The 26,825-nt window shown below is 49.4% G+C and overlaps 1 protein-coding gene across 27 annotated transcripts in view; it reads right to left on the minus strand.

The window, feature by feature from the left end:
• The window catches only part of ank2b (ankyrin 2b, neuronal), a 1,300,297-nt gene that overhangs the window by 101,665 nt on the left and 1,171,807 nt on the right, over nt 1-26,825 (minus strand). For all 27 annotated transcript variants that reach the window (XM_072495860.1, XM_072495874.1, XM_072495872.1 and 24 more), the window contains 4 exons: nt 14,974-15,070; nt 14,584-14,812; nt 13,753-13,878; nt 7,897-8,019 (listed from right to left, as the gene is read on the minus strand). In XM_072495860.1, coding sequence (XP_072351961.1) covers nt 7,897-8,019; nt 13,753-13,878; nt 14,584-14,812; nt 14,974-15,070 — 575 coding nt within the window. The remainder of the gene's footprint in view (nt 1-7,896; nt 8,020-13,752; nt 13,879-14,583; nt 14,813-14,973; nt 15,071-26,825) is intronic.

Genomic DNA, 26,825 nt, shown 5'->3' on the forward strand with positions numbered 1-26,825 from the left:
AACCCCTGTTCCCCTGTAACTCGCGCAAAGTCCTTTGGCCCATCAATGGCAGCATGTTCTTAGTTCCAGAACGTCACCTGGCAGTATGAATGTCAATTGACTCAGATTCTCAAATGCACACTCGCCCATTGAAGGCTCATCCTCAGTTCTTGCTCACTTAAATCTGTAAATAGGACCATCCCTCCATGAATCCAGACAGACCATGACTGAGGGATATAGAGAATGCAGCAACCAATTAAAACAGCATTTCTTCTGGACTTCCGGTGGTGGCTATAAAGGAGTAGGTCGCACATTTGGTGGCACTCACTCGGGTGGGACCTTTGGACCTTTTTCCCCGATTTTTTGTCAGATTTGATTTGGAAAATTGATGCTGGAGGCAATTGGGAAGAGGAATCCTATATCCGTGCATGGAAAGGCGGACCAGAAGTGCTCGCAAAGGAAGAAATAGGCGAACAGAAAAGGCTTGGGCTGAGGCTGCAGCGGGAGAAAGCATGGCGGACGACCGGGGTCCTGGCTTGACGACCCAGTGGTCGACGGAGCAGCTGATGCAGTTCATACAGGAGGGCTTCGCCAAGCAGAAACAGGAATGCTTGGACCCGATTAAGGAATCGATTGCGTGGCTGGAACTTAGACGGGATGCTCAAGATCGGGAAATCCAGAAAGTGGAGAAGGCACTGACTGAGCAGGAGGAACACAAAACAGCAGTGGAGTTGGAGGTGGGGATGCTGAGAGACCAGCAGAAATGCCTCCTGGAGAAGGTAGAGGACCTAGAGTATAGGTCCCACTGGCAGAACTTGAGAATCATTGGTCTCCCGGAGGGGTCATAAGGAGCGGATGCTGGGGCATACATAGTAGGCATGTTCGAGAAGCTAATGGGGGATGGGACGCTCTCCCGACCCTTGGAGGTGGACAGGGCTCACAGAGCGCTCGCGAGGAAGCCGCATGTGGGGGACCCCCCGAGGGCAATGGTGGTGAGATTCCACAGGTACCTGGACATGGAGTGTATTTTACAGTGGGCCAGGCAGACACGGAGCTGTAAATGGGAGAATGGCATCCTGCGTATGTACCAGGACTGAGTGCGGATGTGGCCAGGAGAAGAGCAGGGCTCAACCAGATAAAGTCGACACTTTTCAAGAAAAAGGTTAAGTTTGGACTGCTGTATCCGGCCCGTGATTGGGTCACGTATGAGGAGCAACATTTGTACTTTGAGTCGCCTGAAGAAGCAATGGACTTTGCTAGAAGGAAAAGGCTGGTGGTGGACTGAGGTGTTTGAACTTTGCTGCAGCGCTCATGTTAAAAAAGTTTCTTCGTTTTTGGACATTATTTGTAATGCCTTCTGTATTGATTTGGGGCCTGCTGCAGAGCTGTGTGAGTTAAAGTTTGCATTTGCACTGATGGGGGATGGAGGTGTGAATGTTATATGTTGGATCCTCTGTTTGATTTTTTTTGTGTTTCTTTTGGGCAATTGTGTTGGGATTGTTTTTCTTTTGCATGTGTGTCTGAGCAGGGGATGGGGGAGTGGAGGGAACAATAAGTGGGAAAATGTCTGGTGCCATGGGCGGGGGTTACCAAGCTATCTGGGCCGGCTAGCTCATGGACGAGCAGTGGGGGGTGAGCAGATGTTATGCTTGTTGAACGGGGTGGTTTACATAGTGCTGTTACTGGGGAGGGGAGGGGGGGGAATGTTCTGCTGACCGGGGAGAGACTTTTGCTGTGGGATAAAAAGGAGGCTGGGGGTGGAGGCTGTCTGGGGACGGGCCTGTGGATGCTTGGGGCGCTGGGTGGAGACTGGCCCAAGAAAGGTGATGGCTGATTGGCAGCGGGAGGGGGGGGCCCAACCAGGCTGGTCACATGGAACGTAAGAGGGCTAAATGGGCCGGTTAAGAGGGCACGCATGATCGCGATTTTAGGGGACTGAAGGCGGACGTGGCAATGTTATGGGAGACGCACCTTAGAGTAACTGATCAGATTAGATTAAGGAAGGGCTGGGTCGGACAGGTTTTTCACTTGGGGCTGGATTCTAAGACTAGAGCGGTCGCGATCCTGATTAACAAGCGAGTGTCATTTGAGGAGGGAAGAATAGTTGCAGATTCATAGATTATTCATAGAATTTACAGTGCAGAAGGAGGCCATTTGGCCCATCGAGTCTGCACCAGCTCCTGGAAAGAGCACCCTACCCAAGGTCAACACCGCCACCCTATCCCCATAACCCAGTAACCCCACCCAACACTAAGGGCAATTTTGGACACTAAGGGCAATTTATCATGGCCAATCCACCTAACCTGCACATCTTTGGACTGTGGGAGGAAACCGGAGCACCCGGAGGAAACCCACGCACACACGGGGAGGATGTGCAGACTCCGCACAGACAGTGACCCAAGCCGGAATCAAACCTGGGACCTGCTGTGAAGCAATTGTGCTATCCACAATGCTACCGCGCTGACGATGTGGGAGTCTGTTACATTATGGTTCGTGGGAAGCTGGATGGGCTGCCGGTGGTGCTCGTGAATGTGTACGCGTCAAATTGGGATGATGCGGAGTTCATAAAGAGGATGTTGGGGAAGATCCCAGACGTGGATTCGCACAAGTTGGTCATGGGGGGTGGGGGGGGTGGGAGACGACTTTAACGCAGTCATTGACCCAGGGCTGGACCGGTCGAGCTCAAGGACAGGCAAGATGCCAGCAATGGCAAAGGAGCTAAAGGGGTTTATGGAGCAGATAGGTGGGGTGAACCCATGGAGATTTGGGCAGCCGAGAGTGAAGGAGTTCTCCTTTGACTCACACGTGCATAAATTGTACTTCCGGATTTACTTTTTTATCCTGAACAGGTCTTTACTGACGGGGATAGTGGATACTGGGTATTCAGCGATCATGATCTTGGACCATGCCCTGCACTGGGTTGACCTACAGGTGAGCAAGGGTGGCCAACGTCCGCACTGAAGGCTGGAAGTTGGACTTTTAGCGGATGAGGGGGCGGCTGAGGAAATGTATCCAGAACTACCTGGAAGTTAATGACACAGGGGAAGTCTCGGCTGCAATGGTCTGGGAGGTGGTGAAGGCGGTGGTTAGAGGGGAGCTGATCTCGATACGGGCCCACAGGGAGAAGGTAGACAGAGGAGAAACGGACCGATTGATAAGGGAAATACTACAGGTCGACAGGAGTTTGCAAAGACTCCAGAGGCAGGGCGTTTAAGGGAACGATGGAGGCTACAGGCGGAGTTTGGCTTGTTAACTACAGGGAAGGCGGTGGAACAGCTGAGGAAGGCGAGGGGGGCGATTTATGAATATGGAGAGAAGGCCAGCAGAATGCTTGTGCAGCAGCTCAGAAAGAGGGAGGCAGCCAAGGTGATTGGGAAAGTAAGGGACGCGGATGGGAACCTGGTCGGAGATTCAGCTGGGGTCAATAAGGCGTTTTACAGCAGGTTGTATGAGTCGGAACCCCCAGCTGGGCCGGAGGGGATGAGGCAATTCTTAGGGGGGCTGAAGTTCCCGAAGGTGGACAAGGGGTTGGTTAAGGGCTGGGGGCCCCGAACGGGTTGGAGGAAATAGCAGATGGGCTGAAGGCCCTGAAGTCGGGTAAAGCCCCGGGGCCGGACGGGTACCCAGTGGAGTTTTATAAAAAGTTATCTGGGATACTGGGGTTGCTGTTGATGAGGACATTTAATGAGGCAAGGGATAGAGGGGTGCTTCCCCCGACGATGTCAAAGGCCACTATATCATTGATCCTGAAGGGAGACAAGGACCCGGAGCTATGCGGGTCCTAGACTGATCTCCCTACTAAATGTAGATGCCAAACTGTTGGCCAAAATCTTGTCCTCTAGGAATGAAGACTACATTCCAGACATGATTGGGGAGGACCAGACGGGATTCGTTACGGGTAGGCAGTTGGCGGCCAACATAAGAAGGTTGTGTCTCGCTATACGCAGACGACCTGCTCCTATATGTTTCGGACCCACTAGAAGGGATGGAAGAAATTGAGGATTCTGGGGGAATTTGGCTGGTTTTCGGGTTATAAATTGAACACGGGGAAAAGTGAGATGTTCGCGATCGAGGCAAGGGGGCAGGAGAGGAGATTGGGGGAGCTGCCGTTCAGAGTGGTAGGGGGAAGCTTTCGGTACATCAGCATCCAGGTGTAGCGGGAATGGGAACGACTGCACAAGCTAAATCTGGCCTAACTAATAGACCAAATGAAGGAAGACTTCCGAAGGTGGGACATGCTCCCGTTGTCACTGGCTGGGAGGGTACAGACAGTGAAAATGACAGTCCTCCCGAGATTCCTGTTTGTGTTTCATTGTCTCCCCATCTTTATTCCACGGTCCTTCTTTAAATGGGCCAATAAGGTGATCATTGGCTTTGTATGGGCGGTAAGACCCCGCGAGTAAAAAAGGGGACACTGGAGAGGAGTCGGGGCGGGCTGGCACTGCCGAACTTCAGTAATTATTATTGGGCGGCGAATATAGCCATGAGTAGGAAGTGCGTGGTGGTGGTGGTGGGTTGGGGGGAGGGTCAGTGTGGGACCGAGTAGAGGCGGCATTATGCAAGGGCACTAGTTTGGGGCATTGGTAACGGCGCCTCTGCTGTTCCCACCGGCACGGTACTCCACCAGCCCCGTGGTGGTAGCGGCCCTGAGAGTCTGGTTGCAATGGAAGAGACATGTGGGAGCATCGGTCTGGGCTCCAATCTGCAATAATCACCGGTTTGCCCCGGGGAGGCTAGATGGAGTGTTCCGGAGATTGAGAGATATTAGAGAGCAAGGAATGAGAGGATGGGGATATGTTTTTAGAGGGGAGCTTTTCCAGCCTGAGGGAGTTGGAGGAGAAATTTGAATTGACAGGAGGGAACGAGTTTAGGTGCCTACAGGCGCGGGACTTCCTACGCAGGAAGGTCTCAACCTTTCAGCTCCTATCGCCAAAGGGATACAGGACAAGGTAGTTTCCAGAATGTGGGTGGGAGAGGGGAGGGTTTCGGACATTTATAAAGAACTCATGTGGTCAGAGGAAACGCAGATTGAGGAGCTGAAACGCAAATGGGAAGAGGAGGCGAGATAGAGGATGGTCTCTGGGCAGATGCGTTGAGTAGAGTCAACGCATCCACAACATGTGCCAGGCTCAGCCTGTTACAATTCAAGGTCGTTCACCAGGCACACATGACAGTGGCCCGGATGAGCAGGTTCTTTGGGGTAGAAGATATGTGCGCAAGGTGTGCGGGAGAGCCAGCAAACCATGTCCCTATGTTCTGGCCATGCCCGAAGCTTAGGGGATTCTGGCAGGGGTTTGCGGATGTTATGTTCAAGGTGTTAAAAATAAGGGTGGCACTGAGTCCAGAGGTGGCGGTTTTCGGGGTGTCGGAAGACTTGGGAATCCAGGAGGAGAAAGAGGCAGACATTCTGGCCTTTGCTTCCCTGGTAGCCCGGAGACGGATATTATTAGCTTTGAGGGACTCAAAGCCCCCGAAGTCGGTGACCTGGCTAACTGACATGGATAGCTTTCTCTGTTTGGAGAAAATCAAGTTCGCCCCGAGAGACTCAATGTTAGGGTTCGTCCGGAGGTGGCAGCCGTTCCGTCGACTTTTTTGCGGAAAATTAACCGTCAGCAGAAAGGGTGGGGGGGGGGCTGGGGTTTAGTTTATCCTAGAGTAGGGTGTTAGAAAAGGTGGGACCTGTGAGGGAGGAAGACGGCTGTTTGCACTGTGTTTATATTTGTATGTACACTGTTGCTTCGGTTGTTGTTATAAAACCATAAATACTTCAATAAAATGTTTATAATAAAAACAGCATTTCTTCTAAAGAACAGCACACAATGCCAGGAAAAGTAGGGAAAGAGTCCCAGCATCCAATATGTAACACCACATGAAGAGACAATATTAGCAATAATTGTTTAAAATACTGGCCTGGCCGTTATTGATGGAAAAAGAAGAGTTACTGTGCCTTAGTGGGTTTGTGAGAATTAAATCAATGTTTTTAAATATTGTTAAATCTCTTCACCAATTATCAGTTTCCTCATAGAGATCCCCAAAGTAGTTGATTAAGATAAAATTCTGCCTAATCGGACCAAGGTTATCAGTACTATTTATCCTTCCAGAGCATGAGAGCCAGAACGCAACTGAGAAGATTGCTGAAAAACAGCACACTGCAGTCCCCTCAACCCTAGGATTAAAAATTTGTGAACTTTCACCCATCCTGCCATGGACCTTGCATTCTGCAGCCCACAGATACCCACTTGGGGGTAGATGATGAATTGACATTTGGTGGGGATCAGAGCACAACAAAGCCAGAGGTTGCAAATGTAGAATCAGAGCCTGATGTAGTTGAGTGTAAGCAGAAGACATGTTAATATCTGGCTGCAATGCACGCAGATGATTCTTTCCGGATTCTTACTTAACAAGAATGCCAGAATTACACACATAAGGAAGTTCCGTGTAACCTCTCCTAAGGTTTGTGACAAATGGCTGAGATAGGGGTGGTGTCCTCTGCCCTGCTGTGTAGCAATAGGAGTGGATTTCATCTCATTTCAGGACCGCCCATAGAAGGTAGCAGCTGCAGAAGCATCTTCAAATCTTCCCTAGCTTTGAAAGAGATCGGGGCAAGTCAGAATAATCAACTTGAAGACTTTCAATGAAAAACTACAGATCATGGGAGGAATCAGCTGAGGGGTTAATAATGAGGTAGTGTGCCCCTTTAAGAGGCGAGTTCACGAAGAGTCATGTGAATCATTCGGCCAATCGGGTCGGAGAACACAAATTCTGGCCTGAGCGCAGGTTTTCCTTGCCAGTATGGAGTCTGGAGTTACTAATGGGCAGACATATTAGAACAAAGTTGGATCTGTATTTCAGTATTTGGCAGGGAGGGTGGGTGCAAAACAGAACCCATAGAAGAAACATTAAGACTCAACAAAATTTGAAGTGAACGATTGGATCCCTTAAATGGTTGTGTTCCTTTTAGCTAATTATAAATAATATATCCAATAAAAACCTCAAGAGAAACATCCTTACCCAGTAAATAGCTAGAATATGAAACATGTTACCACATGGGGTAGTTGAAGCAAATAGCATAGCTGTCTTTAATGGCAGCTTGATCAATACATGAAGGAGAAAGAAATAGAAAGACATGATGACAGGGTTAGATGAAGTAGGGCGGGAGGAGGTTCATGCAGAGCATAAACACTGGCACAGTTGGAATGAGTGGTTTGTTTCTGTATTGTATGTTGAACTAAGCATGCATTTCTGTTGTGGTGAACAGTTCCAGATGAATTGCCCTTTTTAAATAAAGTCCTAACTTTGTTGCAGGAGTTGCTTCTGCAAAGCCAAAAATTCAAAGGGATTTGTGCCAGGGTTTTTCTTCGAAAGGAACCTCAGCATGCATCAACCTTTTCAAAATTTTCTGATTCCCAAAGTGTGCAATTGCCAGCTGGCACTCTCCCCCAACACAAGACTTTCAGGGCCTGCTAATTGACGAGAAGAAAAAACAAGCAATTATTTTTCTCGGCATAAATATCTTAGACCTTCTGTTGGATCAAAATTCAAGACCCGATAGCCTGATTTTAGCAGTAAAAGGTTATTATGTCACCAACAGGCATGAAATTTCAGGCCTTCCACCTAGCAGATGCAAGTGAATTAAAAATAATGGGCAATGGGTGAGCAGACCATTGTCCATCATTGTGGCCCTGGTAGTATTCCCCCAAGTCTGGATGGCAGGAGCACTCCCAGTGAAGCAGTGGGCGCATTTAAAATGCTATTCTGTGATTTATTCGGACCAAATTACCTAGTGTGTGATCATGGCCAAAATGTACAGTACAGCAACACCTGTAACTCAGACCACAATTGGTAATTGTGTGCTTATATGTTATTAAATGATAAATTACAATATTCTATTTTTGTTAACTGTAGAACATTCTTTACCTTGCAGTAAAGGGGTAGCGTAATATTTAGGTTGCAGATTGCATGTTGTACAAGACCTCTCGTCGATTTTGGCTCTTTAATGAAGGATAGTCGTCCACAAGGTTCCTGAGTCGTATCTCGTACCTGTTGTGATACAGTTCAGAATTGAAATTGCTTCATACAAATGCACTGAAAAGTGTCTTGCAGCCCAACACCCATCCATTTAGATTATTCCCATTGAAATGCATCATTTGTTCACAGTTCATCATGGAAAAAAGGGACATGTGGACATGTTCTTTCCTAAACAAGAGGAAACTCTTTGTCAAACATCTTTTTCATGAACAGCGTCACGTGAAAATAGCAGCATTCAGTTTTAACCATAATAATACGTTTAATACTCTTCAGAATTGACAATGATAAGCCAGCACAATCACACAACGTGGACAAATTAAAATTCAAAGTTACAAATATTTTAAAAAGTCATTACTCATGTTTTAGTGCAAATACTTACATATAAAACAAAAGTCATACATTGGAATGCTCTTATTGGTAAGGTAAATTTTCTAAGATCAATTGGATATCGGGTTCCAATCCACTTTCAATCATCTGGGGTATGAAAGCTCCAAAGTCGAGTTGGATATGTTAAAACCACAGCACACAAAACAAATTGGCAGAAATATTTATTCATGACCTAGCCCCTATTACATATGAAATCTTTTGTAGATAGCAGGCACTTTGTGTAAGTTTCATACTTACTTCCTCCAACATTTTAAGTATCACATTGTCGATAGCACTGCATTATTCACTTAGAGCAATGCTGCAGAAAATCTGCTAGTATAGGTTATGAACAGTTTACATCAACTCAAAGATTCAGGAATAATAACCATTAATATTTGGACAACATCACTATAATCATTCCACCCAATAAGGTTACCAGGGATTGATGAATTTTTCATTACTTTTTATGCTCATATTCCAACAAGAATGAGGTAAATACATCACAACTACTATACTTTCCTTGCCTATTATATCATGAACATACAATTTCCATTCCTACTAGACTATCAGAAAATGGATTTGTGACGGCATTGTAGCATAGTGGTTAGCACTGCTGCCTCACAGCACTAGGTCTTGGGTGACTGTGTGGAGTTTGCACATTCTCCTTGCGTCTGTGTGGGTATCCTCCGGGTACCCTCCGGGTACTCCGGTTTCCCCCACAGTCCAAGGATGCGCAGGTTAGGTGGATTGGCTATGCTAAAATTGTCCCTTATTGTTCAAAGATGTGCAGGTTAGGTGAAGTTATGGAGATAGGTTGGGGGAGTGGGCCTTGGTGGGTGCTCTTTCAGAGGGTTGGTGCAGACTTGATGGGCTGAATGGCCTCCTTATGAACTGCAGGAATTCTATGGGTGGACTCATTACAACTAGGTCACATTCTTCCTCTTCAGAAGCAAGTGCAATGTATCACAATGCTAGAATGTCCACGTCACAAAAAAAAACTGACAGGGAACAGTTTGATGGATTCCTGCAGTAAATTAAGATCACAATAATTTTCGCTGTCACTTTAATGGTCAATACAGAGAAATCATTAAATAACCTTTTAAACCAGATAGAATTTTATGGGCTACCCACAGGTGGGAAAGCAACCGAGTGAACTCATAAATTAGGGCCCCATGCCATCAGCATTTAAGAAGTGGCAAGATTTTGGGTGGGTTGCCCACTTGGGGCCCAATTGAGTTCCTTAAATGGGCAATTAATGTAGACAGTTAAGAGTGGAGTGCCACTTGCTGGGCCTTCTGTGCCAATTGTAATAATAATAATCTTGTTGTCACAAGTAGGCTTACACCAACACTGCAATGAAGTTACTGTGAAAAGCCCCGAGTCGTCATATTCCGGCACCGGTTCGGGTACATTGAGGGAGAATTCAGAATGTCCAAATTACCTAACAAGCACGTCTTTCGGGATTTATGAGAGGAAACCGGAACACCCGGAGGAAACCCACACAGACACAGGAAGAACGTGCAGACTCTGCACAGACAGTGACCCAAGCCGCGAATTGAACCTGGGACCCTGGCGCAGTGAAGCAACAATGCTAACCACTGTGCTACGCGCCGCCCATAGTTGGCCCATGTAGGCCTCACGCCTAGTTTTTCCTCCCATGTCTACCTTCCCACACTGCCCTGTCCAAAATGCCCTCCTCACCCGCCTTGCCGGAGCCTGCCAGCAAGGCCCCATGGAGATTCTGGACGTACCCGAGTGCCTGGGTCTATTGCTGAGTGTCTTTGGCCTACCTGCAGCACCAGCAGTGGTACGATGCCTGTTGACACCTCCAATATGCATAGCTGCTTAGGGCGGCATGTTGGGGGGTTGATTAGCATTTCTGCCTATGGCGCTGAGGACCCCGGTTCGATCCCGGCCCGGGGCCACTGACTATGTGGAGTTTGCACATTCTCTCCGCGTCTGCGTGGGTTTCACCCCCACAACCCAAAGATGTGCAGGTTAGGTAGATTAGCCACACTAAATTGCCCCTTAACTGGAAAAAAATAATTGGGTACTCTAAATTTAAAAAGAATTGCAGAGCTGCTGGTCTGTGATTCGCTGACAGCTTGGATTGGTGTACTTGGATTTCCAGAAAGCATTTGGTAAGGTGCCACATCAAAGGTTACAATACACAAGATGAGATTACATGGTGTAGCGGGTAACATATTAACATGGATAAAGGATCGGTTAGCTAACAGAAAGCAGAGAATAGAGGGAAATGAGTTTTTTTCAGGAATGTAAAAGTAAAGTCGCCATAGACCCAGATGACCAGAGGCTGCTTTCCCCTTTGATGAGGAGAGCTGAGTTGTGGTGGATTAACCTGAGGATCACCACACCTCAAGCGAGGGGCAAGGTTGAGAAGACCTTCAGGAATGTACGGTAGTTAGATTTCACGATGACACCAAGATAGGTCAGAAAGTAAGTTGTTAAGATGAGCTCGGGAGTCTGTAAAGGGACATTAGTTAAGGGAGTGAGAAAAAAAATTGTTAGATGGACTAATATGTGGGAAAATGTGAAATTTGTCCAAAAGAATGGAAAAGCAGTATATTATTTAAAAGGAGAAAGATTGCAGAACTCAGTGGGACTGAGGGATCTGGGCATCCTGGTACATGAATCAGGAAAACTTAGTGTTATAACCTGCCTACTGACGATTGGCTGGGGACTAATGACTATCCCACAATCCTATGGGAGTATGAACTTCCCCAATGAGGGGGGCGGAGAAACTCCTACTATAAATAAGCTGGCCAGTCCAGGAACCAGGAGGAAGGAGAAGGTAGCAAGGGAAGTTACTGCTACTGTTATGTATATATTGTTATAGTAAATAAACGTTATTATTTTGTATCCTTAAAACTCGTGCTGGATTCTTCACGGCCCTTACAAAACTGGCGACGAGGATGGGATTCCTTGGACTTTGGGGGGGGGGGGGAGGGATGTTATAACCTGCCTACTGACGATTGGCTGGGGACTAATGACTATCCCACAATCCTATGGGAGTATGAACTTCCCCAATGAGGGGGGCGGAGAAACTCCTACTATAAATAAGCTGGCCAGTCCAGGAACCAGGAGGAAGGAGAAGGTAGCAAGGGAAGTTACTGCTACTGTTATGTATATATTGTTATAGTAAATAAACGTTATTATTTTGTATCCTTAAAACTCGTACTGGATTCTTCGGGGCCCTTACAAAACTTAGTAATTAGGAAAACAAGTGATAAGGAAGTAAAAGGGAATATTGGCATTTATTGCAAGGTGAATGGAATATTAAATTAGGGAAGCTTTACTGCAGCTGCACAGGGCCTTGGCAAGACTACTATCTTGAAATATTGTATACAGCTTTGTTTCCTTATGTGAAAAAAGATATATAGAATAATTTTATGTTTCTCTGCTGGTGGGTTTATAGTGTAAAATTCCTCAGCTGGCCTTCCTGCTAGGTTCATGCCCACACAAACGTCTCTGCAATTTAAATTTGGACACGCGAGGCCTATGTCTGTCCACCTATCCTTTCTCCATTTGAAGCCCTTAAGTGGCCAATTATTAACCTCTTAAGGGCAGTTTCCCACCCAGCCTCCTCCAACAACCCTTCTGTCCACCCCTCCTCTCCAAAGGTCTTCCCTACCTTCCCCACCTGAGACCCCAAAAACTTAGCTCTTCTTGAATTCCTGGGACTGAGGCTCTGGGGAGTGCTGGCAGTCCCAGTCCTGTGCACTGCAGCTTCTGGCGTCATCGAGCTAGAGAGCTGCCAGCCAATCGGATTCTCCAGCAGCTCTTTGAGGTGGGACTTTGAGTGGTGGCATAAGTCCCGCCTCCTGGTAATTGATGTCTGTTGGAGTGTGAAATGGCTGGAGAGCAGGCAATATCAGCAGGGATGTGTTCTCTGACTCTCCTCGGATGGTGGGAAGGGAAACCATAATTACATTAGAAGCAATTTATAGAATGTTAATTCAACTCATTACTGAGCTGAGTGTCTTATCTTATGATGAACAGTTAGACGGGTTTACCCTAAACCCACTGGAGATCAGAAGAATGAGAAGTGATCTTATTGAAACATATATGATCCTGAGGGGACGTGCCTGTAGGTACCGGGAGGATGTTTACGTGTGTGGGAGAGACAAGAACTAGGGGACATAATTTAAGAATAAGAGGTCTACCCTTTAAGATGGAGATGAAGAGAAATCATTTCTCTCAGAGGGTCATTTGCATGTGGAATTCTCTTCTTCAGAAAGCAGTGGAGGCTGGGTCATTGAATTTATTCAAGGCAGAGTTAGACAGATTTTTGATAGACAAGAGAGTAAAGGGTTATGGAGAGGCAGATGGCAAAGTGGAGCTGAGACACAACCAGATCAGCCATGATCTTATTTAATGGCGGAGCGGACTCAATGGCCCACTCCTGCTCCTAAATCCTATGTTCCTAGTTCTAGTAAGGCAGGACATCCTCCTGGGGATGGACACAAGTCTCATGCTAAAGTCTCCCAAAACATTAGAGCGAGGCCAGCTGACTAATTGGAGGCAGGCTCACCCCCGATATATACTGTGTGGTGCAAGAAGCCTCCCTAAAGTGTATAATGCTGTGCATAGAGTGGTTGATGAACTGTAATCACAATTCTTATGGCGCTATGGAATTTTTAATTTATAACATTCCACAAACATAGACAATTCTGACAGATTTCAAATGAATTATCAGTCAAGTTACAAAAAATGTTCTTCACATTTCATTTTTGAGTAACAGCCGAGTGTAATTATTTGAAAAACAAAATGGTTATATGTTAAATCACTGCCCAATAAGCGGCAATGTTTTATAGACTAAAAGATCGCAGGATTTCCAGTCTCCACAGAGTTAGCCAAGTTCAAAAGATATTTTGCACCTTGGTTGCAACATCAAGGACAAATCTGTCAAGGGTCCTGCTTAGATAGGTCCAAGACCTCTGCTGCAAATAGTTTGGGTGAGTGGAGAATCCTGTGGTTAAATAGGCTGCTGGCATTCACCATCTACACCCACACATATTAAACAGTAACTCCAGCAAGATACTGGATGGTAAATGGTTTCCAACCAAAATCCAGCATTATATGTTTTCATGGAGCAGTTTGACAAAGCACTTGGGGATGAAGGGGATCAAAGGATATCAGGGAGGATTAACCATGATCATAATGAATGGTGGAGCAGGCTCGAAAGGACGAATGGCTTCCTCTGTTCCTATTTTCTAAGTTTTGATTCTGAACTTTTAAGAAGTTTGGAGATTAGTTGAAGGGTAGGGAAGGAATGAAATTGATAAGCATGACAGCTAAATATATCTTGACACATTACAAGCTACTTAGTGGTCCAAACAATGATTTGATTTACTATACCTTGACAAACAGTGCAAGTCTATTTTCTTTGAAAGCATAGAAACTGAACAGGTGATGCTGTCCACTCTTTGTGAGAGGCACAAGATTGCCAAAACAGTCAGCATAAATTGGCTTTCCCTCCAATACCTACAAAAACACAGGTGAATCAGATTAAAACATTCATGTCTCCATTAGTAAAATGTTTCTGATTTATTCACTTTCTGCACTGTATGCTTTAATTACTCCATTGGGGAGGAAGAGGAAGTGAGGCCGTGTAAAGCAGGTAGGGAGGGGCAGAAGGAGGAGGGTAGGAACCAGAAAAAGTACTGAAGGTCAGCAACAGTTTAAAGTTAGCTAAAACACATGAGCTTAGGAAACTGAAGTATTTTTAGATAGAGTCAGACTGAGTCTTTCTGCAGATATACTTTTATTTTAAACTACATTTTTAACAACTGCTGTGATTCATACTATAGTCAGAATAAATGCGATATAAAATTGCACTGAGTCAATTGTGAATTAAACTTTACAAAAAAAATGATGAGTTCATACATGCGTGTAATTATATATGCGAAGTGGAGAAATACAACACATTTTATTTTGTAAAATGGTGCTCATTGCACACATCTTCCTGTCACTGTGTTTTGATGCATTGCATCATCTGGGCACAGTCATTAGAGAAAGATTATGCGGAGAGAGTTACAAATCCATAAGTGTGGTCACAGTTTTCTCTATTCACTGCACCTAGAACGTAGTTTTTGGAGGGAGAAAGGCACTGATCAGACCTTGGTGCACTCCTCCATTACTCCAGAGGACTGCCTAGCCATTAAACCCATTCATTATTTGTTCCAGTACCTCAACATCCCTGCTCCTTGCAACTTCTGTGAAATTTTCCTGCTGTTCCAATGTTTTGTCCACCTTGTCATCTGTCATACAAAAACATCTCAATCGTGCCTCAATTGGATCAAGTGATTTGGCAAAAACTACAAATTTGGCCATGTACGGTACACAGATAATTTCTCTGTACACTTGTGTGGCAAAATTGACAGATTCTTGAATCTGCCGGCAATCTATGAGCCAGAACCTGCAAACAAGCAAAACAAGAAACATTTTATTCAGTCTCAGTCAACCATCTGCTATTCATTGGATTAGTGTAATGAATTGTTTAGGATTGAATATAAGTGATGATTAGTTTTAAGTGCAGCAATCTGATGAACCTGGGTTCACATTCTCTATAATCCTTACCTAGCTGACACATTTGTAGTGAATGAAACACACTCGTTGACAAATGATAATGGCGTAGTTCCAGTTATATCTTCCCATTGTGCTGGTGTTGTTCCACCTAGGAAGAAAGGCAAAGCCAGAAACTTTTACTCCAAAGTTGTAAAATATGTCTTTCTTTTTTAAAAATAATATTTTATTAAGGTATTTGAATTTTTTTAATAACAGTAACAAAAACAATGACATCAACATGGTAAAATAAACATTTCCCCCTCCCAGCCCAATCTTCACACACCTCAACCATACAACAATCCCCCCCGCCTCCCTCCCGCCCTCCCCCCCCCCCCCCCTTGGAATACTGCATCTGCTGACATTTTAAATTTTTCCCGAGAAAGTCGACGAATGGCTGCCACCTCCGGGAGAATCCTAACATTGACCCTCTTAAGGCAAACTTTATTTTCTCAAGACTGAGAAACCCAACCATGTTACTAACCCAGGTCTTTACACTCGGGGGCTTTTGAGTCCCTCCACATTAATAAGATCCGTGTCCGGGCTACCAGGGAGGCAAAGGCCAGGATGTCAGCCTCTTTCGCCCGCTGAACTCCCGGATCTTCCGACACTCCAAAGACCGTTACCTCCGGACTCGGCACCACCCGTGTTTTTAGCACCATGGACATGTAGCGCATAAAGACTCACGAGAGAAGAATAGAGATGAAGTCGATGAGGCTTTATTAAGCGTGACTTGTTCCCCGCAGTTCAGTAGCAGACTGGCCTGCGGGGGAGAACTCCTGGTTCTTATACTCCGCCTTCAGGGCGGAGCTAGAGGTCAACAGCCAACCAGGACCCGGGATCTGTCAGCCAATGACATCACGGCTTCACAGTCCCACATGACCCCTAATGCATACTACCACATTCACCCCTTGTTAAAAATGAACCCGGCGGGGTGGTGCTTCGCATGGTGGTAAGGGTTTACAAGGCTGGTCCTGGGAGGAAAACGTTTGCATGTCATCACAGTATGTACAGAGGTTTTTTTTGTTTTGAACTATTTACAGTAGAAAGGGGGAAAAAGAAAGAGTTCTCGTTAAAGTCCACAACATTGTAGTGTTACATCGATGCCACGAGTCGGTCGGGCGGTCTGGTCGTCCTCGTCGATCGCCTCGGCCCCGGTGGTGGTGCTTGTTCCAGTGTTGTCGTCTCCGGGAGCCTTACGGTTTCTGCTTCAGCTTCACTTCTGGTCGGACCTGGGAGGAGGACCGATCCTCCCGGGAAGGGGGCGCTCGCGGGGTGCGCCGGTGGCAGGGAGGGGGTGATTGGTGTCGGGGGGGGTGTGCGTGTTGCCGGCGGGTGCCAGATCTCGCAGGGAGACCGTGTCCTGTCGGCCGTCGGGGTACTCTACGTAAGCGTACTGCGGGTTCGCGTGGAGGAGGCGAACCCCCTCGACCAACGGGTCCGACTTGTGCGCCCGCACATGTTTTCGGCGCAAGATGGATCCTGGGACCGCCAGCCAGGTCGGCAGCGACGTTCCAGAGGAGGACTTCCTGGGGAAGACGAGGAGGCGCTCATGAGGCGTTTGGTTAGTGCTAGTACACAGTAGCAACCGGATGGAGTGGAGGGCGTCCGGGAGGACCTCCTGCCACCGTGAAACTGGGAGATCCCTGGACCGTAGGGCCAGTAGGACGGTCTTCCAGACCGTGCCGTTCTCCCTCTCTACTTGCCCGTTCCCCCGGGGGTTGTAGCTGGTCGTCCTGCTCGAGGCTATACCGTTGCTGAGCAGGAACTGGCGCAGCTCGTCACTCATGAAGGAGGACCCCCTGTCGCTGTGGACGTATGCGGGGCAACCGAACAGTGTGAATATGGTGTTAAGGGCTTTAATGACTGTGGCCGCTGTCATGTCATGTCAGGGGATGGCGAAGGGGAAACGGGAGTACTCGTCCACCACATTCAGGAAGTATGTGTTGCGGTCGGTGGAGGGGAGGGGACCTTCGAAATCCAGACTAAGGCGTTCAAAGGGACGGGAAGCCTTGATCAGGTGCGCACCATCCGGCCTGAAAAAGTGCGGTTTGCACTCTGCGCAGATGTGGCAGTTCCTAGTGACTGTACGGACCTCCTCCACAGAGTAGGGGAGGTTGCGGGACTTTATAAAGTGGTAGAACCGAGTGACCCCCGGGTGGCAGAGGACCTCGTGGAGGGTTTGGAGGCGGTTAATTTGTGCGTTGGCACATGTGCCGCGGGATAGGGCATCGGACGGCTCGTTCAGCTTTCCGGGACGGTACAGGATCTCATAGTTGAAGGTGGAGAGCTCGATCCTCCACCTTAAGATCTTGTCGTTTTTAATTTTGCCCCGCTGTGCATTATCGAACATGAAGGCTACCGACCGTTGGTCCGTGAGGAGAGTGAATCTCCTGCCGGCCAGGTAATGCCTCCAATGTCGCACAGCTTCCACGATGGCTTTGGCTTCCTTTTCCACTGAGGAGTGGCGGATTTCTGAAGCGTGGAGGGTTCGGGAGAAAAAAGCCACGGGCCTGCCCGTTTGGTTAAGGGTGGCCGCTAGAGCTACATCGGAGGCGTCGCTCTCGACCTGGAAGGGGAGGGACTCGTCGATGGCGCGCATCGTGGCCTTTGCGATATCCGCTTTGATGCGGCTGAAGGCCTGGCAAGCCTCTGTCGACAGAGGGAAGGTCGTGGTCTGTATTAGGGGGCGGGCCTTGTCTGCGTACTGGGGGACCCACTGGGCGTAATATGAAAAGAACCCCAGGCAGCGTTTTAGGGCTTTTGAGCAGTGCGGGAGGGGAAATTCCATGAGGGGGCGCATGCGTTCGGGGTCGGGGCCTATTATCCCATTGCGCACTACATATCCCAAGATGGCTAGCCAGTTTGTGCAAAAAACGCACTTGTCCTCGTTGTATGTGAGGTTCAAGGCTTTAGCGGTCTGGAGGAATTTTTGGAGGTTGGCGTCGTGGTCCTGCTGATCGTGGCCGCAGATGGTTACGTTGTCGAGGTACGGGAACGTGGCCTGCAACCCGTGTTGATCAACCATTCGGTCCATCTCTCGTTGGAAGACCGAGACCCCGTTTGTGACGCCAAATGGGACCCTTAGGAAGTGGTATAATCGCCCGTCTGCCACGAAGGCTGTGTACTTGCGGTCACTTGGGCAGATGGGGAGCTGATGGTAGGCGGACTTGAGGTCCACGGTGGAGAAGACCTTATATTGGGCAATCCGATTGACCATGTCGGATATGCGGGGGAGGGGGTACGCATCTAGTTGTGTGTACCTGTTAATGGTCTGGCTATAGTCTATGACCATTCTTTGCTTCTCCCCTGTCTTTACTACTACCACCTGTGCTCTCCAGGGACTGTTGCTGGCCTGGATTATGCCTTCCTTCAGTAGCCGCTGGATCTCGGACCGAATGAATGTCCGGTCCTGGGCGCTGTACCATCTGCTCCTAGTGGCGACGGGTTTGCAATCCGGGGTGAGGTTTGCAAACAAGGATGGGGGCTCAACCTTGAGGGTTGCGAGGCCGCAGATAGTGAGTGGGGGTATTGGGCCGCCGAATTGGAAGGTCAGGCTCTGCAGATTGCACTGGAAGTCTAATCCCAGTAATGTGGGCGCGCAGAGTTGGGGAAGGACGTAGAGCCTGTAGTTTTTAAACTCCATCCCTTGCACCGTTAGGGTCACTATGCAGAAGCCTTTAATCTGTACGGAGTGGGATCCTGCAGCTAGGGAAATCTTTTGCGCACTGGGACGGATGGTCAAAAAACAGCGTCTTACCGTGTCGGGGTGGATGAAGCTTTCCGTGCTCCCGGAGTCGACCAGGCATGGTGTCTCGTGCCCGTTTATCAGCACCGTTGTTGTCGCCGTCTGGAGCGTCCAGGGTCGTGCTTGGTCCAGCGTCATTGAGGCCAGACGTGATCGTAGTGCTAGAGCGTCTTCCTCGAACCCCGTGGAGCCGTCGACACTGGGGCCCGTTGTTGCCGTCCAAGATGGCGGCGGGGGTGAACAAGATGGCGGCGGGGTGAACAAAATGGCCACCCCCATGCATCGCACATGGCTGGGGGGTCACAAGATGGCGGCGGGGGTGGACAAAATGGCCGTCCCCATGCGTCGCACAGGTCTGGGGGTTCCCAAGATGGCGGCGCCCCTCCTCCCCTCGTGGTGGCCGGGACCCAAAATGGCGGCGCCTGCGGGTCGCACATGGGGCGCTGGGGGGGTTGGGGAGCATTAGAAACGCACAGGTCACCTTGTTCTCTGGGGACAGCGGTGGCCGGGACCCAAACTGGTTGCGCCTGCGGGTCGTACATGGGGCGCTGGACAGCGGTGGCCGGGACCCAAACTGGTTGCGCCTGCGGGTCGTACATGGGGCGCTGGGGGGGGGGTTAGCATAGCATAGCATAGCATTTACAGTGCAGAAGGAGGCCTTTCAGCCCATCGAGTCTGCACCGGCTCTTGGAAGAGCACCCTACCCAAGGTCAACACTTCCACCCTATCCCCATAACCCAGTAACCCTACCCAACACAAAGGGCAATTTTGGACACGAAGGGCAATTTATCATGGCCAATCCACCTAACCTGCACATCTTTGGACTGTGGGAGGAAACCGGAGCACCCGGAGGAAACCCACGCACACACGGGGAGGATGTGCAGACTCCGCACAGACAGTGACCCAAGCCGGGAATCGAACCTGGGACCCTGGAGCTGTGAAGCAATTGTGCTATCCACAATGCTGCCGTGCTGCCCTTGGGGAGCGTTAGAAGCGCGCAGGACTCCTTGTTCTCCGGGGACAGCGGCGACCTCCCGGGACCGGCACACAGCCGCGAAATGGCCCTTTTTCCCGCAGCTCTTACAAATCGCTGCGCGGGCCGGGCAGCGCTGCCAGGGGTGTTTCGCCTGGCCGCAGAAATAGCAGCGGGCTCCCCCGGGACGACTTGGCGTCTGAACCGCGCAAGCCTGTGGGGTGGGGGGGGGGGGGGGGGGGGGGGAGGTTTGTCCCGACGGGGGTCCACGGAGCCCAAAGGGCTGCCGCGCGGTCGGGGCCGTAGGCGCGGGCGTTTCACGCGGCCACATCCAGGGAGGCTGCAAGGGCCCGTGCCTCTGAGAGTCCTAGCGACTCTTTTTCTAAAAGTCTTTGGCGGATTTGGGAAGAGTTCATACCAGCCACAAAAGCATCACGCATTAATATGTCCGTGTGTTCCATCGCGTTTACCGGCGGGCAGCTGCAGGCCCGTCCCAAAATTAGTAGCGCGGCGTAGAATTCATCTATCGATTCTCCGGGACTTTGCCGTCTCGTTGCGAGTTGGTAGCGTGCGTAGATCTGGTTCACTGGGCGAACATAGATGCTCTTTAGTGCTGCGAACGCCGTCTGGAAATCCTCTGCGTCTTCGATGAGAGGGAAAATTTCCGGGCTTACCCTCGAGTGCAGGACCTGTAGTTTCTGGTCTTCTGTGACCCGGCCGGGGGCCGTTCTGAGGTAGGCCTCGAGACAAGTCTGCCAGTGTTTGAAAACTGCTGCTGAGTTCACTGCGTGGGGGCTGATCCTCAGGCATTCCGGGATGATCCTGAGCTCCATAGTTCTTTAAGCACGCTTAATAAATTGTAGCGCACAAAGACTCACGAGAGACGAATAGAGATGAAGTCGATGAGGCTTTATTAAGCGTGACTTGTTCCCCGCAGTTCAGTAGCAGACTGGCCTGCGGGGGAGAACTCCTGGTTCTTATACTCCACCTTCAGGGCGGAGCTAGAGGTCAACAGCCAACCAGGACCCGGGATCTGTCAGCCAATGACATCACGGCTTCACAGTCCCACATGACCCCTAATGCATACTACCACAGGACATTGCCTTAGCAAAACCCTGCCAAAACCCTCTAAGCTTCGCGCATGCCCAAAACATGTGGATATGATTTGCTGGGCTTCCCGCGCACTTCGCACACCTATCCTCTACCCTGAAAAGCTTGCTCAACCTAGCCACTGTCATGTGTGCCCGGTGGACTACCTTAAATTATATCAGGCTAAGCCTGGTGCACGATGAGGAGGTATTAACGCTACTTAGGGCATCCGCCCATAGACCCGCCTCTATCTCTCCTCCTAGCTCTTCCTCCCACTTGCCCTTAAGCTCCTCCACCGGAGTTTCCTCCGCCTACGAAAGCTCCTGGTCAATATCCGATACCTTCCCCTCTCCCATTCAGATACCGGAAACTACTCCATCCTGTATCCCCCGTGGCGGCAGCAGCGGAAAGGCCGGCACCTGTTTTCTCAGGAAGTCACGCACCTGCAAATACCTAAAACCATTCCTTGCTGGCGATTTTAATTTATCCTCCAAAGCTTTCAAGGCGGAAAAAGTTCCCATCTATAAATAGATCTCCCATCCTTCTAATTCCTGCCCTCTGCCAACTCCAGAACCCGCCATTTAGCCTACCCGGTACAAACCTGTGGTTATTATAAATCAGGGTCCAAATCGATGCTCCCTCCACTCTCTTATCTTTCCTCCACTGCCCCCAGATCCTCAGAGCCGCCACGACCACCGGACTTGTGGAGTATCGGGCCGGCGAGAACGGCAGAGGTGCTGTTACCAATGTTCCCAGACTGGTGTCTTTACATGACGCCGCCTCCATCTGCTCCCATGCCGACCCCTCCCCCACTACCTACTTCCTGATCATGGCTATATTAGCCGCCCAGTAGTAATTGCAGAAGTTCGGCAGCGCCAATCCACCCTCCCCCCGACTGCACTCTGGCAACACTTTCTTCACTTGCGGGGTTTTACTCGCCCACACAAAGCCCAAAATAATCTTATTCACCTGCTTGAAAAAGGCCTTAGGGATGAAGATGGGGAGGCACTGAAAGACGAACAGAAATCTGGGGAGGACCGTCATTTTCGCAGCCTATGCCCTCCCCGCCAGTGATAGCAGGAGCATGTCCCATCTCTTAAAGTCCCCTTTCATTTGTTCTACCAGCCGGGATAGGTTTAACTTGTGTAGTATCACCCATTTCCAGGCCACCTGGATTCCCAGATATCGAAAGCTCTTCCCCACCAGCGGCAGCTCTCCCAGTCTCTTCTCCTGCCCTCTTGCCTGGATCACAAACATCTCGCTTTTCCCGATGTTCAATTTATACCCCGAAAAATTGCCAAATTCCCCCAAGATTCGCATTACTTCCCCCATCCCCTCCAACGGGTCCGAAATGTACAAGAGCAGGTCATCTGCGTAGAGCGAGACCAGTGCTCCCCCCCCCCCCCCCCCCCCCCCCGCCGCCGAACCAGCCCTTTCCAGTTCCTAGAGGCTCTTAACGCCATGGCCAATGGCTCTATGGCCAGAGCAAACAGTAATGGGGAGAGGGGGCACCCTTGCCTCGTCCCTCGATGTAGTTCAAAATCCCCCGGCCTCAGCCGGTTCGTAAGCACACTCGCTACTGGTGCCCAATAGAGCAACCGCACCCAGTCAATAAAGCCCTCACCCAACCCAAACATTCCCAGCGCCTCACACAGGTAATTCCACTCCACCTGATCAAAAGCCTTCTCTGCATCCATCGCTGCCACCACCTCCGCCTCCTCTCCTTCTGAGGGCACCATAATAACATTTAGAAGCCTTCGAACATTGGCCTTGAGTTGCCTGCCCTTAACAAATCCCGTCTGGTCTTCCCCTATCACCCCCGGGACACAGTCCTCTATCCTTGTGGCCAGTATCTTAGCCAGCAGTTTGGCATCCACATTCAGTAGAGAAATCGGCCTGCATGACCCACATTGCTCCGGATCTTTCTCCCGTTTCAAGGTCAATGAAATCGAGGCCTGCGACATTGTTGGGGGGAGGACTCCCTTCTCTCTTGCTTCGTTAAATGTCCTCACCAGTAGTGGGCTCAATATCTCTGAAAACTTTTTATACAATTCCACCGGGTAGCCGTCAAGCCCCGGGGCCTTGCCCGACTGCATGCTCTCCAGCCCCTTGATTATTTCCTCAATCTCAATTGGGGCTCCCAGCCCCTCCACCAGGTCCTCCTCCACCCTCGGGAACCTCAACTGATCCAGAAATTTCCTCATCCCCTCCACCCCAGCCGGGGATTCCAACTCATATAATTTACTATAAAAGTCTTTAAACACCTCGTTCACCCCCACTGCGTCCAGGACAGTATTACTGTCTCTACTTTTTACTTTACCTATCTCCCTGGCTGCCTCTCTTTTCCTGAGCTGGTCCGTCAACATTCTGCTTCCCTTTTCCCCGTACTCATAGATCGCCCCCCCTTGCCTTCCTCAACTGTTCCACTGCTTTCCATGTGGTCAACAGCCCAAACTCCAACTGCAACCACCGCCGTTCCCTCAGTAGCCCCGCGTCCGGGGCCTCCGCGTATCTCCTGTCCACCTGGAGTATCTCCTCCACTAATTTATCCCTCTCAGTCCGTTCCACCTTTTCTCTGTGGGCCCGTATCGAGATTAATTCCCCTCTGACTACTGCCTTCAAAGCTTCCCAGACCGTCGCTGCAGAGACCTCCCCCTTATCATTTGTTTCCAGATAGTTCCGGATGGACTTGTTAACCCGCCCACAGACTGCCTCGTCCGCTAGCAACCCCACATCCAGTCTCCACAGCGGGTGTTGCCCTCTCTCCACATTAACCTGTAGATTCACCCAGTGCGGTGCATGATCCGACACTACAATTGCCGAGTACTCAGTATCCACTATCTTCGGTATTAGCGCCCTGCTCAGAACAAAAAAGTCGATGCGAGAGTACACCTTGTGGACATGAGAAAAAAAGGAAAACTCCTTCGTCCTCGGCCGTGCAAACCTCCATGCGTCTACTCCCCCCATCTGTTCCATAAAACCTTTCAATTCCTTTGCCGCAGCCGGACTCCTCCCTGTCCTGGATTTTGACCGGTCCAATTCTGGATCAATGACTGTGTTGAAGTCCCCTCCCATGATCAGGTTATGTGACTCTAAGTCTGGGATCTTACCTAACACCCGCCTCATAAATTCCACGTCATCCCAATTCGGAGCATATATGTTCACAAGTACCACTCGCACCCCCTCCAGCTTCCCACTCACCATTATGTACCTACCACCCTTGTCTGCCACGATTCTTCCTGCCTCGAATGCCACTCGTTTGCTGATCAAGATCGCTACCCCCCTGGTCTTTGAGTCCAGTCCTGAGTGGAACACTTGGCTAACCCACCCCTTCCTCAATCTCGTCTGGCTCAAATGCGCGAACACGTGAGCCCTCTTGACCGGCCCATTCAGTCCTCTCACGTTCCATGTGATCAGCCTGGACGGGGTCTTCTAACACCTCCCCCCCCCCCCCCCCCGACCGACTAGCCATCACCCATTTTAGGCCAGCCTCGAGCTCGCGCCCTCCGCTTCCTCAAGTCCCCACTCAGGCTGTCGGCGATCCCGATCTCCCATTTGTCCCCTAGTAACAGTTCCTGTCAGCAAAGCAGCCCCCCACCCCCGACTTCCTCCCCCCCTAGCAACAACATTAAAAACCCAATCCCCCAAGTCAAGCTCCAGCTTAACACCTGTCCACCCCCCACTGCGCTTCCGAGAGTCAGCTAACCCGTGCTGACTTGATAGCTCCCGCCCCTGGCACCAAGCAGTCTGTCTCCCTATTGTACTCTCCTCTCTCCCCCCCACATGAATAAACATTTTAAAAGCATCACATTCCTCAGTAAACAAATAACAGAAAAAAAAGTGAAGAAACAATCACTTTAGAAAAAGTCACCCAAAAAGCAGAACTAAATTCAAAGCCCATCCCCCCCTCTAACAAGGTCCCTGCAAGACAGATCAACCTTTAACCATCCACACAGCCCATTATTTTACACAGAGCTACTTACATTTTTACAATCCAGCACCACAAATCGCTGCCACTGTACTTCTCCAAGGCTTTAGTGTCTTTTAATTCGCCTCCAGCTTCATTTCTTTAATAAAGGTCCATACTTCGTCTGGCGTTTCAAAGTAGAAGTCCCTTCCTCATGTGTGACCCACAGACAGGCCGGGTACAGCATCCCGAACTTCACCCCCTTCTTAAAGAGGGTCGTTTTTGCCCGATTGAACCCAACTCGCCTCTTGGCCAAACCCACTCCCAGGTCCTGATAAATGCGCAATTCACAATTCTCTCACTTGCTGCTCCGTTCTTTCTTGGCCCACCACAAAACGTGTTCCTTGTCCATGAAACGGTGAAAACATACCACCATGGCCCTCGGCGGTTCGTTCACTCTGGGCTTCCTCGCGAGGCCTCTGTGCGCTCTGTCCAATTCTAGGGGCCGAGGGAACGCCCCTGCCCCCATCAACTTCTCCAACATGTGCGTCACATAGGCCCTTGCATCCGAACCCTCACTGCCTTCAGGGAGGTCAACAATCTCCACATTAACCCTTACCAACTTCCACATTAGCCCGGATCAACTTTTACAGATGCACCATAGAAAGCATCCTATCTGGCTGCATCACAGCCTGGTATGGCAACTGCTCGGCCCAGGACCACAAGAAACTTCAGAGAGTCGTTAACACCACCCAGTCTATCACAGGAACCTGCCTCCCATCCATTGACTCCATTTACACCTCTCGCTGCCTGGGAAAAGCGGGCAGCATAATCAAAGACCCCTCTCACCTGGCTTACTCGCTCTTCCAACTTCTTCCATCAGGCAGGAGATACAGAAGTCTGAGAACATGTACAAACAGACTCAAAAACAGCTTCTTCCCCGCTGTTACCAGACTCCTAAATGACCCTCTTATGGACTGACCTCATTAACACTACACCCTATATGCTTCATCCGATGCCGGCGCTTATGTAGTTACATTGTATATCTTGTGTTGTCCTATTATGTCTTTTCTTTCATTCCCTTTTCTTCCCATTACTTAATGATCTGTTGAGCTGTTCGCAGAAAAATACTTTTCACTGTACCTCGGTACACGTGACAATAAACAAATCCAATCCAATCCAATTCTGAGATTCTGCCTCCTGGACCTGTTCTCCAGGTCTTCCAACTTCTCCTGCATTCTTTTCTGGCGGTCGTTCATGATCCACACCTTGCTTTCCAGCACGGTTATATACTCCTCGTTCTCGGACAACATTTGTTCGACCTCCTGGATCGCTCTCCCGTGGATTTCCTGATTCTGAACCACTTGATCAATCAAAGCCTTAATCGGGTCCAGTGTGTCCTTCTTCAGCTTGGCGAAGCAATCCGCGAAAAACTTCACCAGCTGCTCCATCAACCACTGTGCCATCTCCCCGTGGCCCTTGCCCTCCGCCATGCTGTCCCGTGCTACCAGCTCTGCTTGCGTCTCCCTCATAGGACTTTCTCGTCTCACACAGCCACTTCTGGTCCAATTCTCCATACACCGGAGGGTGATTTCGCTTTACTGTCTCACTCTTCACTGCTTTATCCCATAAAATCGGGAAAAAAACGGGGGGAAAAGGTCCAAAAGTCCTTTACAGGCAGGAGCTATCAAATGTACGACCTACCCCTCCATGGCCGCCACCGGAAATCTAAATTGTGTCTTTCAGTCACATGCAGGCTAAATAGATTCAGAGTAAATTTGCCACACAGTGTATTTACATGTTAGACCATAAGACACAGGAGCAGAATTAGGCCACTCGGCCCATAGACTCTGCTCCGCCATTCAGTCATGGCTGATATTTTTCTCATCCCCATTCTCCTGCCTTCTCCCCATAACCCCATGTCCCCTTATTAATCAAGAACCTATCTATTTCTGGTTTAGAGACTCTCTGTTATACGGCCTCCACAGCCTTCTGCGACAATGAGTTCCACAGATTCACCACTCCCTGGCTGAAGAAATTCCTCCTCATCTCTGTTTCAAAGGATCGTCCCTTTAATCTGAGATTGTGTCCTCTGGTTCTAGTTTTACCGACAAGTGGAAACATCCTCTCCGCGTCCACTCTATCCAGGC

The sequence above is a fragment of the Scyliorhinus torazame genome, chromosome 3 (genome assembly GCF_047496885.1).
Source record: "Scyliorhinus torazame isolate Kashiwa2021f chromosome 3, sScyTor2.1, whole genome shotgun sequence".
Taxonomy (NCBI): domain Eukaryota; kingdom Metazoa; phylum Chordata; class Chondrichthyes; order Carcharhiniformes; family Scyliorhinidae; genus Scyliorhinus; species Scyliorhinus torazame.